The 17769-nt window shown below is 34.0% G+C and overlaps 1 protein-coding gene across 3 annotated transcripts; it reads left to right on the forward strand.

Moving 5' to 3' along the window:
• Positions 1-879: 879 nt before the first annotated feature.
• On the forward strand, positions 880-12329 carry LOC133788874 (ubiquitin carboxyl-terminal hydrolase 8). 3 transcript variants are annotated; one of them, XM_062226504.1, is made up of 13 exons: positions 880-1209; positions 1523-1771; positions 2796-2937; positions 3479-3538; positions 3615-3707; positions 4801-5133; positions 5273-5413; positions 5496-5666; positions 7550-7807; positions 7962-8110; positions 9397-9954; positions 10892-11165; positions 11725-12329. In XM_062226504.1, the coding sequence occupies exons 1-13, from the start codon at positions 1121-1123 to the stop codon at positions 11839-11841; spliced, it is 2634 nt and encodes an 877-aa protein (XP_062082488.1). In that variant the 5' UTR covers positions 880-1120; the 3' UTR covers positions 11842-12329. The 3 variants fall into 3 exon arrangements, with proteins under 3 accessions (XP_062082488.1, XP_062082489.1, XP_062082490.1); XM_062226505.1 differs by lacking the exon at positions 880-1209 and adding an exon at positions 1268-1427; XM_062226506.1 differs by lacking the exon at positions 880-1209 and adding an exon at positions 2025-2110 and having other exon boundaries at positions 1637-1771.
• The last annotated feature ends 5440 nt before the right edge of the window (positions 12330-17769 follow it).

Consider the following 17769-nt stretch of genomic DNA (forward strand, 5'->3'; position numbering starts at 1 on the left):
TGGACCGCAAGAACATCGAAACAACATCGATTTTGCATCGAAAAAACATCGTTTTGGCCAAAAATCAAGTTTTCATGATTGCATCGCAAGAGCATCGAAACAACATCAATTTTGCGTCGAAAAAACATTGTTTTGGCTAAAAATCAAGTTTTCATGATTGCATCACAAGAACATCAAAACAACATCGATTTTACATCGTTTGATTTTTGGGCAAAACAGTGTTTTTTCGATGCAAAATCGATGCTCTTGCGATCCAATCATGAAAACTTGATTTTTTTTTCCAAAACGATGTTTTTTCGATTCAAAATCGATGTTGTTTCGATGCAATCATGAAAACTTGATTTTTGACCAAAACGATGCAAAATTGATGCTCTACGCTAAAATTTGACGAAAACTTTGGAGGTTCATATTGTTTCACTCAAATGTCCGTTTCAGATGATTTTGTTTTTTAAATTTGGTATTTTTTTGAGATTTACAAGATTAGATCATGTAAAATCTTTAAAATTTATATGTAGAACATACAATTTAGAGAGGAAAATGGAGGATGCTATTGTGAGGCACAATTGAGTTAAATAATTACAAAATGACATATTTTGGAAATAAATAGTTATTGTTCATATATAATAATTAATAAGTATTATTATGCTTGGTATGTGATATTTCCCTTTAAAATACATCATAGTATTTTATGTATCGAGTGAGATTAATAATTTACTAAATTGGTCAAATTTTTATTATTTAATTTTGTTTATTCATTTATCTAAATAATAATAACGCACACAATGTTTATTTATTTATGTAATAAGGAATTCGTTTTTTACTTTAAAGAAAAAGAAAAAGAAGAAGGGGGACACGGATCCACCACCAATAATATGATGTTCGGACTGAGGCATTGTAATCGGCCAATGTCCGAGTTCCATTTTCCACAGAAATATATTAACATTTTCCCTCCTCCTATCTATCCTAATTCCGCTTCCCACAAAATATATTCCTTCACTTTTGTCCAAACAAAAAAAAAAATCCGCCATCTCTCTCCCTCCCTATCTCCATCACAGATGATCTGGATTTTGCATCACCATTTCTAAATCTTACTCTTTCTTTCTTTTTATCCTCTTTAACAATGGAGAGTTCTCTCTCTGAAGATCTCTCCGATTCCACTCAGCGCCCCGATTCGGACAGCGAACAGCGACTCTACTTAGTTCCTTATAGGTCCAATCTCTCTCTCTCTCTCTCTCTCTATATATATATATATAGCTGTATATGTATCCATATAACTGTATATGTACATGTATATTTCATGCTTTGCGACGATTAAACTGTCAATCAGTTCAATTCTGTAATTTTTGGAAATCTGAAACCAAATCTTGAAGACTCTTTCTTTCTTTTCCTTTTCCGAGAAATTATGGAGAGTATGGAGAGACGTAAATGTGAGATTTGGGATTATTACTTTTGCAATTCCGAGATTTGATTGTGGCTCAATGTGTTTTGAGTTCTGGATTTGATATATGAATTGGGGTTTCAGGTGGTGGAAGGATGCACAAGATTCGGTTTTGGGGGATTCGGATAGGAAAGGGATTGTTTATGCTGCATCGTCGGCTTCGTTATATGCAGGTCCCATGAAGATCATAAACAACATCTTCAACTCAGATCTTATGTTTAATCTCAGAAGGGAAGAGGATAATGTGCAGAGTAATGAAAACGGCGAAGTGGGTGTGTCAGGAAGGGATTTTGCTTTGGTTTCTGGAGAAATGTGGGTGCAGGCACTTAGATGGTGAGTATAGATTAACTTCTTTTATGGGTTTGGAGAGAATGTGGAAAGTTAGTTGTGGAGAAGAGAGTAAATGATAAATGAAGTGTAGTTGGTCTTAAATGCCACTAATGACTACTCGACTTGAGTAAATTCTACATTGTTTATCGTTAGAATATTTGGTACATTTATTTGGATAAGATTTTCTGTTTTGAACTGCGTAGCAAGTGGTTCATTTTTTCCATGCATATTGGAGATAACCGTTTTTTGCATGCAGGTTACTAGTTCTCATACCCTTGTTATCTGGTATCAGATTTTCTTAATTTTCGGATGGAATGTTTCTTCTAACGAATCTTATTGCTTGTGAGTAACTAGGTTTTTAATGTGATAGCATTCGGAAATATCCTGCCTTATTAATATTTGTCCTTAAGATGGCACAAGTGTCAATGATTTTGCATATTTACTTTATGTTTTTATCTGAAACTTAGATATTCAATATTGTTTTATAAATGATGGAAATTGTGTGACAGAATCCTAATCTGTTTTAGTTGTGTTCCTCACATTACACAACAACTCTTATTTTTATTAGAAAGCCTTAAAATATGGAGTACTCATGTTCTAAGTTGCGCACATTACTTTCTGTTCGTGTGCTCCCTTCGTGGAGCAAATTGTCTTTTGAAAACATCACTTCAATCAGTAATTACTATTATACGCGTAAGAGAATTTTCTGTTTTGTTCACACTTTTATAGGATTCTTATTTTAAGTAGATGGGTGATAAGGGCTTTGAGTTCGTGATTTGCATTTAACTTTCCGTCTATGAACTGTGGTTCTATGTCATATCTATTTTAATATATGAATGATATTTCTAGTGTAATTGATTAAATAGATAATTGCCTTGAAGACTGGTTTCATTATGATATTATATTTAAAATTTTCATATCATAACGATCACAAATTTACATTAGAAAAAAGCATATGAATATGAGGGGCCTAAAATTGTGTCCACACAATAACATTTTAATTGGGGATGGTGTGCTATCACTGTAGGCATAGTGATTCAAAATTGCAAATAAAGGAAGGTAGAAGCTTTTCAGCTGCAGAAGATGACATGGCAGATGTCTATCCTTTACAACTCAGACTTTCTGTTTTGCGAGAAACAAATTCTTTGGGAGTAAGGATTAGCAAAAAGGTCTGTGTAAAAAGTGTTTTGTTAGGATTAAAAATGAATGTTTTACTTTGACCTTCTAAAATGATTTTGTAACCTGCATGTCTTTTAGATATTTGTGAAATTCAAGTGGAGTATTTTCAACATTTTGTCGTCTCTCACAAGTTGATTTAGAATGCTTTTTGTTTTTGGATTTTTTTTACACTTGTGTTCATATAATGTAGTAGGTTGGTCGATGACTCGAAGAGATTTTAGTTGTCTAAGCATCATATGACTATTTTTATTGAAGAGATTTTAGTTGTCTAAAGCACCATAATGATGATCAAATGATTTTTTTTAAATCTCTTTATTTGGTTAAATTATCTTTAAATTATTGAATTAATAAAATTGATATAAATTAGATGCGTAATGCGTTGACATTTAGCATGCGGACCTTTCATGGGGTTCACATGTTCAAATAGCAAGATATTTTTATAAGCATACTTTTGGGTCACTTTTTTGTTTAATGATAGTTGGTTCATCCTATGAAACTCATAAGCTAGTTTCTTTCTTTATTTTTTTTTAGGATAATGCGGTTGAGTTCTATAAAAGAGCCTGCAAAATCTTCAGCTTGGAGTCTGAACTGGTAATTAAGCTTTTTTCTGTAGATGACATTCTTTTTAGGGTTAAGTAACTGGCCTTTAATTTGGTTTACTGTGCAGTTACATATCTGGGACTTTTCTGGACAGACAAATTTATTTCTGCTAAATGAGAAATTTAAGCTTCCTAGAGATTATCAACGACAGTCGGATGAGGTACTTGCAGCATGTTTGGTTTAATAACATACTTCTCTCTCTCTCTCTCTTGCAATCTTGTTTATGTACCTAGTTTCTGTATTATCCACAAGTTCAGTTCACTTATCTGATTTGAAAAATCTGTTATGCTTTATGTATATTGTTATTTCAAGTAATTGCATAGATTCAGGACTTGCATACTTCTGGGATGCATGATACTTCTCTTTTGTGTGTTCTTAGTGGTGGATAATGTCCTGTACATAAGCCTTGAGGAGTTATCTTGATTCTTAGGATTTACATGAATAAGTGCACTTTTCTCTCTGTTTACATTTTTAATGATGTCAACCAGTTAAAACTTGAAAATTGAATTTATTGGTGAATTTTGTCTTTCAATACGTTATTTTAGTACAACCTATTCTTGCCTAACTGATTCTGGTGTTCCCTATAGGCAGCTCACCACATTATTCTTATTTCTGTAATATATAATTATTTGATTATTGAACTGAAATCTCCTTAATTTCTTTTGGTGTAGAAATATCAAATAAAAAACTGCCTCCATACCAGGCCTAGTTTTTACCAAAAAGGAATAAAACAAAGAGGTCTACTTTCTTACTTATTTTAAAAAATCAAATAAATTGATTAACCTATCAAGAAAATATTATTTCAGTAATTGTTTTGTTTAATGTTGGGGACATGTTCATTATCTTTTTATTATTAGTGTTTGAGGTTCTTTGTTACCAGGTAATTTCATGGTTGACGTGGCTTGCAGCAGATAGGAGTTTAGTTTTAAGAAATGAAATGTTTGATTTCGAATTTGTGATTTAAAAATTTCATAATTAAAAATGTTCATCCTTAAATTTTGATACTAGTAAATGGAATAATTGTGCGGTTAAAACAGAGTGCAAGTCAATTTATTTTTCTATATAAAACATGATACATTTTATGAATCCATCTAAACAATCGAGAAACAATTTTCCTTTAAGCCCTAAAGTAGTGATATTATTGGTTTTACTTTTGACATCTTTTTTATTGGCCTTTATTAAGCAAGGGTTCCCCTTGTGGCTCATTATTAATCTATAGTTTGGTTCTTACTTTTTGTGCATTTTTTATGCAGATTCTACTGGACTTGCAAGTTTATGGGTTATCAGATTCTATTAAGTGTAGGGATGTGAAAAAAGATGAGATGGCATTACAAAATTCTACAATGGCAAATTCCTCTATGAATGGTACAGCTGGTAATGGAAATTCAAGCTTCTTTCGTTCTGCTTCATTCTGGGGAAGCTCTGGCGAAGCTGGGTCTTTGGGATTGACAGGGTTACAAAATCTTGGAAATACTTGTTTCATGAACAGTGCACTTCAGTGCTTAGCTCACACACCAAAGCTTGTTGACTATTTTCTTGGAGATTATGGTAGAGAAATTAATCATGAAAATCCATTGGGCATGGATGTATGTCTTGTTTCTTGTTATAATTATTCTTGAGTTAATTTTTTTCTTTATTTTTAATGAGAATGTGTACATTAGGACTACTGTAATTGATTAACTTAGATAGCCAGTTTATTAATATCAATTCATGCTTCTCTTCCAGGGTGAGATTGCTTTAGCATTTGGAGATTTGTTAAGGAAGTTATGGGCTCCTGGAGCAACTCCAGTGGCTCCAAGAGTATTCAAATCAAAATTGGCTCGATTCGCTCCTCAATTTAGTGGCTTTAATCAGCATGATTCCCAAGTCAGTAAAGATTGTTGCTTTCTGAATTGCTTTTCAGGTTTCTGGGTTTTATATTTTAAGTTAATTATTATTTACTGTATAGGAGCTACTGGCATTTTTGTTGGATGGACTGCATGAAGATCTCAATCGTGTGAAATGTAAACCTTATTTAGAAGTCAAAGATGGAGATGGTAGACCAGATGTAGAAGTTGCTGATGAATATTGGCAGAATCATCTGGCTCGCAATGACTCAATTATTGTTGATGTGTGCCAAGTAAGCAACTTATTTGAATGTATGGATGTGTTTATTTACTTCTCCTTGATCTGCTGATATGTGTTATTGCTAAAATCTCTTTAACCTAATCAGCACTACCAATACACCGGCAGATAAACAGCAAAAATACAACACTTGCAACAGTAGCTCCCATTTCTGAATAAATCAGAAGAAGAATATGAATTGAATTCTTTCACTCAAACCAAACAGCAATCCATAGTTTTATCCTCATCCATACGCTTTCAATTGGGATCTCTTTTTTCATGATTAATTATATCATCTATTTTCTCTAATAAATTTTCTTGTTTCTTATAAAGGAAATTAAAAAAAAAAGTCATTTCTTTTCAATCACACTGCCTGAACGCTGAAAATTTCACTAATCCAAATTATATTTCCTTGGCAAAAGTACCCAATGTTTTAAATTTCTTGCGATTTAGTACCCAGTATTTTTTTTTGAGGAAAAAGTACCCAATGTCAAGTTTCGTGTGTTTCCGTAAGTACCCACTCTAACAGCACTCTAACAGAGCCGTTAGTTGCTCACTGGCTATACACATGGCGTATTATGATTGGTCCACCATATATTTTTTGAAAATATATTTAAATTGATTTTAAAACATAAAAAATTAATTAAAAAACATTTAAAATTCAAAAGATAACAAAAAAAATATAATATTAGAAATAATTAAAAAATTAAAACTTCTTTCCCCTCTCTCCCTCGATGTCTTCTTCCTTGGTCTGATTTGTTTTCTTCATCTTCGGTCTACCATGGTACATCGGCGCCCAAAGCTCTGTTCCGGATCTGGCTTTTGGCCATCGCATGAAGCGCCAAAGATGGGCATTGGAGTACGAATCCTCTCTCTTTCATTTCCTAATCTGTTTGGTTGCCAAGAAAATGAAAATAAAAATGTAAATCAAATTATTTTACTTCAATTTAACTCCATGATTCAAGTGCATCAAGGAATTTGCTGTGTTATTTGTCAATGTATCAATGAAAGCTCGATTTACAATAACCTGTACACAATTTTGACTTTGAATTTTATTGTTTAGATTGATATTACATGGCAACCATGGTTGGTGGTGCTATGCTCATCGCTAAGGAAAAAATACTATAATTCATATTCTTACAATTTTTAATTGTTTTAATTTATTTATATAGTTTAATTGTTTTTTTAAAAAATAATATGAATTAGACTAATTGTAATGTGCCACGTGTATAATTGATTTTTTTGTTTTTTTTTTTAATTTTAAACTTTTTTAATTAATTTAAATATAATTTAAAAAAAATCATATGGTGGACCACTCATAATACTCCACGTGTATAGCCAGTCAGCAACTAACTACTCTGTTAGGGTGGGTACTTTCGGAAACACACAGAACTTGACATTGGGTACTTTTCCCGCCAAAGATTGGGTACTAAATTACAAGATATCCAAAACATTGGGAACTTTTGCCACCAATTTCCCACTCTTTTTTATTAGAATTCGCGCACATGTATGTATTCTTGTATTCTGTTAGTGTGTGGGATCGATAATGATATTGAAAGTTTTTGTGAACTTGATTTGATCTTTATTGAGTGTTAAGAGTATTGGAACACAAATTGGTCAAACGTCTTATGACAGTTATTTTATGTACACACTAACTGAACATACAGGCCTTTTGTTTTTTGTAATATTTTGTCAGCTCAAGATGAAAATTTTAACGTTGCTGTGATGGATTTTGCATAAGTTTATTTATTTATTTGTATTTTTTTATTATTATAACTTATAAGAAACAGTGAGTAGTCACCTGAGTTTCGATTTTGCATTAGTAAAATTTTTGATAACCTGATTTTCTTAATTGACCCAACTCAAATCCATAGCCTATATTGAACTTTCTTTTTACAGGGTCAATATAAATCAACATTAGTTTGTCCTATATGCCGAAAGGTCTCTATTACTTTTGATCCATTCATGTACTTATCACTCCCATTACCTTCAACAACAATGCGGACAATGACTATAACTGTTGTAAATACTAAAGGAAGTTGTCAGCCATCACCATATACCATTACTGTGCCCAAACATGGAAAGTTTCAAGATCTTATTGAGGGTCTAAGCACTGCTTGCTCTTTGGAGGATGGTGAGATCTTACTAGTAGCTGAGGTATGTCACATTATGTAATTATTCTAAATATTTTTGTTTCTTTATATGAATGCCTGTGGATTAAACATGTCTGTGTTTGATCTTGTGTATTTTATTTTTAGGATCATATATGTTCATGTAATTTTGATTTCTGAAGCTTTAAATTACTCCACAGATATACAACAATCGCATTATACGTTATCTTGAGGAGCCAGCTGATTCATTATCTTTAATTAGAGATGATGACCGGCTAGTTGCCTATCGGTTAATGAAAGAAATTGAGCAAGTTCCATTGGTTGTCTTCATGCATCAGAGAACAGAGGAGTAAGCTTGTTTTGCTTTATTTGAATCCTATTTCCTGCATATAATTCTTTTAGTAAAACAATTGTACATGCATGGTGTACAGCCAAGGTGTAAATGAGATTTTTTTTTTTAGTTTAGGATACTTTTCTATTCAAGATGTTATTTTTGACTGGAAGACTACAAAGGTTACAGCCTTACAGCATGGGTATTGAACTTAATTGTGAGAAAGTAGTGGGATTGTCTAAATTTTGCAATTCTAATTAGTTTCTATAGCTGTCTGTAGTATCTATATGCCTTTACATGTGAAGCAAGAAACAAAATTGTATATTAATAATATAAAAGACGATTAGAGATCATCATAATTTACTTCCACAAGTGCTAATCAGTATTTAGCCCTGTAAAAGATGGTGCTTTAAACTCCCCTAGTTTTGAGATCCAAATAGCCATCCAATATTTCATTCTTTCCCAAAAATGTTCCTCCTGAGCTTAAAACTTTTATCTAGTTACTAGCCATGGGAAATACTCATGAAGTTCTGAAGAAAATAAGACTATATTGTTTCTTAACTCCTGGATTGTGTTGTCTGTTAAGAGAAACAATGAGTCTATAGATCATTTTTATAAGTTTACATTTGCTGAAATTTATGGGATAGACTATTGGCTGAATTTAAGTCACAGTGAACACTGCTTGTGTGTTATGGTTAGAAAGGAATAAGAGGGTCTGTGAGGACAATAAAGACAGTGTGGATGGCATATGGAAGGAATGAATTATTTGTGTGTGTGTGTGGTTATTTGATGTCAAGGAAAGTATTATGTTCTCTGAATTTTTTTTTCTTATGAATAGTCTTATTTTGTAAGTAGGGATTTCCTTTGGGTGGATTTCCTATCCACTATAAACTTGTTATCTTTCTCCACTATAAATTTGTTCCTTTTAAGAAAAATAAAGAAAAAGTATCAGTGGACTCCACCAAGGCCGTGCAATGACTATTCAGGATTAGGATCAGGATCATTTGGAAATAGGAGTGGGAAAAAGTTCTGGAATTTGACCAGCATAATGCTATGCTGGTTGCAATGGTTATAAAGAATCAAAAGAGTTTTTGAAGATATAGTCAAGTTTTGAGATCTCTTGTAGTGTTATCTCTCTTGTTCTATTACATATGTGTGTATGGCTCAATAGATGTTAATATCACGTCACAAGTCACGATGATGTACTCGCACAATAGATACCAAAGATTGTCTTTTGGCATGATTAACACAATTCATATGTTGTTTCTCTCTGCTTACGCACTCTATTTTCTCCCTATTGCCAGGCAGTACATACATGGGAAACTGACGTCAAGTTGGAAGGCATTTGGAATTCCTCTTGTAACAAGGCTTTCTGATTCCATTTGTGGGTCTGATATTCGCAACCTGTATTTGGAATTGCTTAATCCCTTTCAAGTTTGTGCCAAAAAGGCTTTGGATAACTTAGATAGTTCTGAAGGCACTGCATTTGAAGATTCTACACAGAAACAAAATACTGTAAATTCTGATATTAGCGGGACCGTGAATCTTGATATAAATGGGGCCAACTTACCCTTAGATTACAAATTACAGTTTTACTTAGCAGATGAGAAGGGAACAAGTAGGGAATCCGAGATAGTGATGAATGAGCCTGTAATGGCGGCGGGTTTGTCCAAGAGGTTGAATGTTCTTGTTTGTTGGCCTGAAAAGTGTTCTGAGCAGCAGTATGATACTCACCTACTTTGTTCCTTGCCTGAGGTTTTCAAGTCTGGGCTTTTTGCGAAGAGACCTCAAGACTCTGTGTCTCTATATAAGTGCCTTGAAGCATTCTTGAAGGAGGAGCCGCTTGGACCAGAAGACATGTGGTAAGTGCACATATTAAACCTTCAGCATAGAAAACGTATTGCTTGTATCTGCTATATGTGTGTTTTGTGTTAGATTTTGTTTGTGAGTTTGTTGCTGTAGTAAAATTTATTGGTGAGCTTTATATTCGTTGGCCTGTTAATTAGAATTCTATATGCACTTGCTTTCTGTATAATGATCACGTTTGTTCTTTGTTGATTTCTTCCCTTGTTAATATAATTCTCTTCTTTCTCAATAGGCAAAGATCTGTTTTATGTTCACTTGTCATCAATTGCTATTTTGGTAATAAGTATTTGAGATATTTGTGGCAAAAATACCAAATTTTTACTGATAGTTGCACTTAGGGTGCGTTTGGTACCCTGTATTGTATTGTATTGTATTGTATAACATATTTTTATATAGTACTATGTTTTATATTGACTTTTACTATAATGTTATATATTTATATGTAAATACAAGTCAAACATAGTACTGTATAATCTATTATAACACAACATAATACTACATAATACGACGCATCAAACTCATCCTTAAATACCAATTCTTTTTTATTTGTGGCAAAAATACCAAATCTTTGTTAATAGTGGCAGTTAAGTACTAATATTTTTAAAATAATTTTTTCACTATAAATTAAAATTGATTTTATACATTTTTTAAAAACAATTTAAGGAATATTTGCTGCCATAATACTAAAGATTTGGTATTATTGTTGTAAAAAAGCAAAAGAATTGGTATATAACTGTAACCATTTACAAAGATTTTTTATTTTTTCAGCAAATAACTCGAGTGTAACTATTAACAAAGATTTGATATTATTGCTTCCAGAATAAAAGAATTGGCATTTAGGTGCAAATATTAGCAAAAATTTGATATTTTTTAGTATTATGTACTGGGTCTTACCTTGTTTGAACTATGTTGTGATTGGTATTTGTACTTCAGGTTTTGTCCTGGCTGCAAAGAGCATCGTCAAGCCAGCAAGAAGTTAGACCTTTGGAGACTGCCTGAGGTCTTGGTTATTCACTTGAAGCGGTTTTCATATAGCCGGTTTTCGAAGAATAAGCTAGAAACATATGTTGACTTTCCTGTTGATGATCTTGATTTGTCAACATATATTGGCCACCAAAATGGTCACCCGTGTAATCGTTATATGCTGTATGCAGTGAGTAATCACTTTGGAAGCATGGGAGGTGGTCATTATACTGCGTTCGTCCATGTAAGTATTCATTTTTGCTTGATAGTTCATTGTTCCTTCTTTCTAATTATGTTTTTGTAATGTACATTGCCAGTACTGTATGCAAGTTCTGTTCATGCTTCATGAGCTCAATGTGTTAAGAGAATCTGGTTTAGGAAATTGTCTGTCCATGTAAATCTAGGAAAATGCAAAGACCCTATTTCCATCACATGTCAGCTTTCTTCAACAGGGGCAAAACCATAATGGCAGTACAATGAGTAGGGTGGGTGAGGAGTGCGAGTTCATGCATCTATTTTATCCAATTTCATTTACCCTCCCAGGTTAGGACAGATGGTAAGGGAAACTCTATTTAGGGGCCAAATGACCTGAATTTGACCTGCCATTTGTGCACTTGTTGTGATGTCTCCGGATATGGATGTTGGGGTGCAAGTGGTGACCCTAGTAAAAAAAATTGTCTATTTTGCACTTCAACGGGAGCAATATTATCTCCTGTATTTTGTTATGCTTCACTGGGTTGAAGATTTAGCACACATGCACATCTGCTTATTTTGTTTACGAGTGTCTGAACTGTCTCATGCAGCATGGTGGTGACCGCTGGTACGACTTTGATGACAGCCATGTTAATCCCATCAGCCTGGAGAAGATAAAGTCTTCAGCTGCTTATGTTCTTTTCTACCGAAGAGTTGTGGAAGTGTGACCATTGAATAGATGAGCCTTCGTGATGAGAAATTGGTCCTAGTTTTCCTGAAATTTTTTTGTCCTAGTTTTGCATCTAAATTAGGACGAGTAGCATTCTTTTGTCTTTGGAGTCGTCTTGATCTGAATCGACAGAAAGACTTCCTCTCATCATGGATGAAATTGGAGGAAGGTCATGGTATCATAAAGGAGGCGCCGAGGACTATTGTCACATAGTAACAAAGGAAGAGACGAGAGAATTATTGAGGATATTATATACACCTGTAACCATTTTTCATAGAAAATTCGTATTAACTAGATTAGGGGAGTTATTTTGTGTTTATTTTTTTTTTTTGGGATTTGTAGTGGGTGCTAGTTAACCCATTCAAAAGTGTAATTCTTTATTTTTGATAGTTGATTAATGATAGGAAAGTTCTGAATTCTCATTTATCGGTGCTCTTTCAATGGAGTAATACTTTTCTTTGAGATTAATTGAGGATATTTATTGTATACACATGTAACCATTTTTCATAGAAAATTCGCATTAAGTTAAATTAAGGGAGTTATTTTGTGTTTTTTTTTGGGATTTGTAGTGGGTGCTAGCTAACTCATACACATAATTTTTAGCGCAAGTGTACAACGTTATTATAGTATAGTTTTAATTGAAAATGATGTTGAACCCACATGTATTGATTTATTAATTTAGTTAATTACAAATTACAAATATTAGTCTATATCATAAAATATAATATAATCTAGAGAAAGAAATAGACAGAGCGAATGAGAGAATATTCTGAGTACTTTATTTTAATGGGGTAATCCATTATTTATATAAATATGTAAGTCATAGATTAGGAAACTAAAGAAAAGGAATAGTAATTATAATCAATGATAATTAATTGAAAAGATTTGGACATCTATATATATATCTATTATTTAAAACACATCCCTTGGATGTCCATAATAACTGCATCATTAAAAATCTTGCCCAAAAAAACCCAGTGGGACAAAAACTCGGTAAAGGGAAAAAGAGTGTAGTATGAAATCACTCCCCCTCATTTTGTCATTCTTAGAGATCATTTAATCGACGCATTCCGATCTTGTGAACCATCTTCTTGAATGTTGATGTTGGTAATGATTTTGTGAATAAATCAGCAAGATTGTCACATGATCGAATTTGTTGAACAACGATATCACCATTCTCTTGAAGATTGTGTGTAAAGAAGACTTTTGGTGAAATGTGTTTAGTTCTATCTCTTTTAATGTACCCTCCTTTTAGTTGAGCGATGCAAGCAACATTATCTTCATAGAGAACTGTTGACATTTCTTTATTGGCTGTTAATCCACATGTTCCCCAAATATGTTGTGTCATTGATTTTAACCATACACATTTTCGACTTGCCTCGTGAATTGCAAGTATCTCAGCATGATTTGAGGAAGTAGCCACCAGAGTTTGCTTTGTTGACCGCCAAGATATAGCAGTGTTACTGCATGTGAACAAATAACCTGTTTGAGATCTAGCCTTATGTGGATCAGATAAATATCTTGCATCTGCGTAGCCAGTTAGTTGTGACCCACAATTATTAGAATAGAACAATCTTTTATCAATAGTATCCTGAAGATAGCGAAGTATGTGCTTAATCCCTTTCCAATGTCTATATGTTGGAGCAGAACTAAATCTTGCTAATAAATTGACAGAAAATGCTACATCAGGTCTTGTACAGTTAGCAAGATACATTAATGCTCCTATTACACTAAGATATGGTACTTCAGGACCAAGGAGCTCTTCATGTTCTTCTCTAGGTCAGAAAGGGTCCTTTTTCACATCAAGTGGTCTAACTACCATTGGGCTACTCAATGGGTGTGATTTATCCATATAAAAGCGTTTTAAAAACTTTTCAACATAAGTTGATTGATGAATGGAAATCCCATTTTTAAATGCTCAATTTGTAAACCAAGACAAAATTTTGTTTTTCCAAGACCTTTCATCTCGAACTCTTTCTTTAAATATTCTATAGCTTTTGAAAGTTTTTTAAGAATTCCAATAATATTCAAGTCATCAACATAAACAGCAATGATAACAAGCTCAGAACTTGAACTTTTTATAAAAACACACGGGCAAATAGGATCATTTGTATATCCTTCTGTTGACTGCGTTTTTAGCCAACGACGTGAGAACGTCAATAACGACAAGCCTTCAAGAGAAATAAAAACGACACAGTCGGTTTAAAAAAGAAAATAAAGAACACAGGAGATTTTTATAGTGGTTCAGCCCCGATTGTCGGTAATAGCCTAATCCACTTAGAGTTGTGATTTATAAATCTGTACTCAAGATCAGATGGACTGAGCCAACTGAGTTTCTTCAGTACAAATTGCAAAAATACAAGAATTCTCTATCTAGAATACTCAGACCCAACTTTCTCTCTCTAGAATACACAGTCCCAATTTTCTCTCTCTAGAAAGAAGAAGCAGAAGAAGCCCTTCTCTCATCCCATAAGCTCTCTATTTATAGGCCTGGGATCCTCAACTGATATCCCTTTATGATAGGGATATTTTATTATATTTATTACATTTAAACATTCAAAATTTGAAATGTAACAAACCCCCCATTTGTGGGAAGAATGAGAGAATCCCGCGTATGTTGTTGAAGCTGTCTCTGGGAATCTTGACTTAGTCTCCTCTAGCTAGTTGATCCACCTCCTACTGACCACTCATGCAAGTGTTGGTCGGACGTGCATGGTGGTAGGACATGCATGGTGGTAGGACATGTTTTCGTGGGTTGAACGTGCATGGTGGTAGGACATGCACTTCTCTCCTCTAACATGGCACTCTCCTCTAGCATGCCATGTTCCTCCTTGAACCAATCTCCTTGGCTTCTCCTCGGACCAAGGTGGTCCGAGGCAACCTCCTTGGCACCTCACCTTGGAAAACATTGAGGCAACCTCCTTGGCACCTCACCTTGGACAATATTGAGGCAACCTCCTCCATAACATCTCACCTTGGACAAGATCAAGGCATTCTCCTTTAACATCTTCCAAACATGTCCGATCGAACATTGTATAGGCTCTCCTTATCAAAATCTAAGTCTCCTTCCTCTTGCATGAGACTCCTCCTCCTTAGCTACTTACCTTGGACACGTTCGAGCCAACACTTAGGAACCCTTGGGAGGCTTGCCTCCTACACACCCTTGGGGTCTCTTAGGACCACATCCTCCTTGAGGTCTCCTAAGACCACTTTCTCCTTGGGGTCTCCTAAGACCACTCCCTTGGGGTCTCCTAGGACCACATCCTCCTTGGGGTCTCTAGAATGCATTCTCCTTAGCCTCCTAGAATGCATTCTCCAATTTTTGGGTATAACACCTTCCTTTATTAAATATTCACTAAGCCGATTGCACCACATGCGTCCTGATTGTTTTAGTCCATACAATGATATTTATAATTTAATTGAGCACATTTCTCGATGACTTGAATTATATGCATCAGGCATCTCAAATCCTTCAGGGATTTTCATGTAAATATCACTATCTAGTGATCCATACAAATAAGCTGAGACTACATCCATTAAACGCATATCAAGTTTTTACTAACAGCTAGACTAACAAAATATCTTAATGTTATTGCATCCACCACAGGAGAATATGTCTCTTCATAATCAATACCTGGTCTTTGAGAAAATCCTTGTGCTACAAGTCTTGCTTTGTATCTTACAACTTCATTTTTCTCATTTCTTTTTTGTACAAATACCCATTTGTATCCAATAGGTTTCACACCTTCTGGTGTTTGGACTATAGGTCCAAATACTTTGTGTTTAGCAAGTGAATTTAATTCTACTTGAATTTCTTCTTTCCAATTTGGCCAATCTTTACTATTTTGACATTCTTTGACAGATTTAGGTTCTAGATCCTCGTTTTCGTTTACAATTTCTAGCGCTACACTATAAGCAAAAACATTGTCGACAACTACTTCGAGTCGCTCCCATTCTTTCCTTTTGTTAACATAATTTATTGAGATCTTATTATTTCTAATATATTCAAGTACCTGAATCTCTTCAAGAGATTTGTTTATGTCAACATCTTCCTCGAAATTATCAGCCTCTTCATTAGGACCATCTTGATTATTTGCTCCTTTTCTTTTTCAAGGAATTTTATCTTTGGAACCGACTGGTCTACCATGTTTCAAGCGTGCTTTAGTCTCATTAGCAAATTGTCCTTCTGGGACTTCAATTCGAGTGGGAGCATTTTCAACTGGAATATATGATTTTGTAATTTTCTTTGGGTCAGTGAATGCATCTGGTAATTGATTTGCAATATTTTGCAAATGAATTATTCTTTGAACTTCAAGTTCACGTTGATTTGTATGAGGATCAAATTGAGATAAGGATTCTGCATTCCATGTAATTTTTTTTTCCAGCTGTTTCTTTTCCCCTCCCCCTAAAGCTGGGAAACTTGTCTCATCAAAATGACAATCGACAAAACGTGCCGTAAATATATCTCCAGTTGTGGGTTCAAGATATTTAATGATAGACGGAGATTCATACCCAATATATATTCCCAGCCTCCTTTGAGGACCCATCTTTGTTCGTTGTGGTGGAGCAATCAGAACATATACTGTCAACCAAAGATTCTTAGATGGGAAATATTTGGCTCCTGACCAAAAGCCAATTGTAATGGGGAGAATTTGTGATATGATGTTGGCCTAATGCATACAAGTTCTGCATCATGTAAAATTGCATGTCCCCAAGATGAAAATGAGAGTTTTGTTCTCATAAGTAATAGTCTTGCGATTAACTGGAGGCGTTTAATGAATGATTTTGCTAGACCATTTTGTGTATGTACATGAGCAACAAGATGTTATACTTTTATCCCTATTGACATACAATAATCATTAAAAACCTGTGTTGTAAATTCACCAGCATTATCAAGACGAACTATCTTGATTGTACAGTTTGGAAATTGTGCTCATAATCGAATTATTTGAGCAAGCAATCTTGCAAATGCTACATTACGAGTAGATAATAAACAAACATGTGACTATCTAGTTTATGGATCTAACAATACCATAAAATATCTAAATGGTCCACATGGTGGGATAATAGGCCCACATATGTCACCCTGAATTTGTTCAAGAAATCCAGGGGATTCAATTCCAACTTTTACTCGTGATGGCTTAATGACTAACTTTCCTTGAGAACAAGAAGCACATGAGAACTCATTGGATAATAGAATCTTCTGGTTCTTCAATGGATGACCATGTGAGTTCTCTATAATTCTACGCATCATGATTGAACCGGGATGGCCTAACTGGTCATGCCAAACAATAAATGAATTTTTCAGGTTTGTGAACTTCTCGTTCACAATAACATGAGTTTCTATTGTACTTATACGTGTAACGTACAAACCTGAAGAAAAAGCAGACAATTTTCCTAATAAACACTTTTTTCTTGAAGCAATAGATGTAATGCAAAGATACTCAATATTATTTTCATCTATTGTCTCAATATGATATCCGTTACGACATATATCTTTAAAACTTAACAGATTCCTTTTTGATTTGGTGAATAATAAAGCATCTTCTATAATAATTTTTGTTCCTTTAGGCATCAATATAATGGCTCTTCCAGAACATTCAATTAAACTTGCTGTAACGACCCAAATTCGCTAATAAGGCTTAAGGGCCTTGATTAGTGTGCTTGGAGGGCATAATGGGAATTATGTGTGATTTTAATGAGTAAGATGCATGATTATGATTTAAAGCATGTTATATGACTATTTGAATATTCGAGATGCATGACTATGTGTATTAGTATGCATGTAGGCCCTGATTAGGTTAGAAGGGCATAATCGTAATTTTGGCCATTTTGGGCATAACTGTATTGATATATGTGATAATTGTCGAGACCACATTATTATGTGGATATATCTGTGATCTGTGACTCGAGACGATCCTAGTGA

This window comes from Humulus lupulus, chromosome 7, assembly GCF_963169125.1.
Source record: "Humulus lupulus chromosome 7, drHumLupu1.1, whole genome shotgun sequence".
Lineage (NCBI taxonomy): Eukaryota > Viridiplantae > Streptophyta > Magnoliopsida > Rosales > Cannabaceae > Humulus > Humulus lupulus.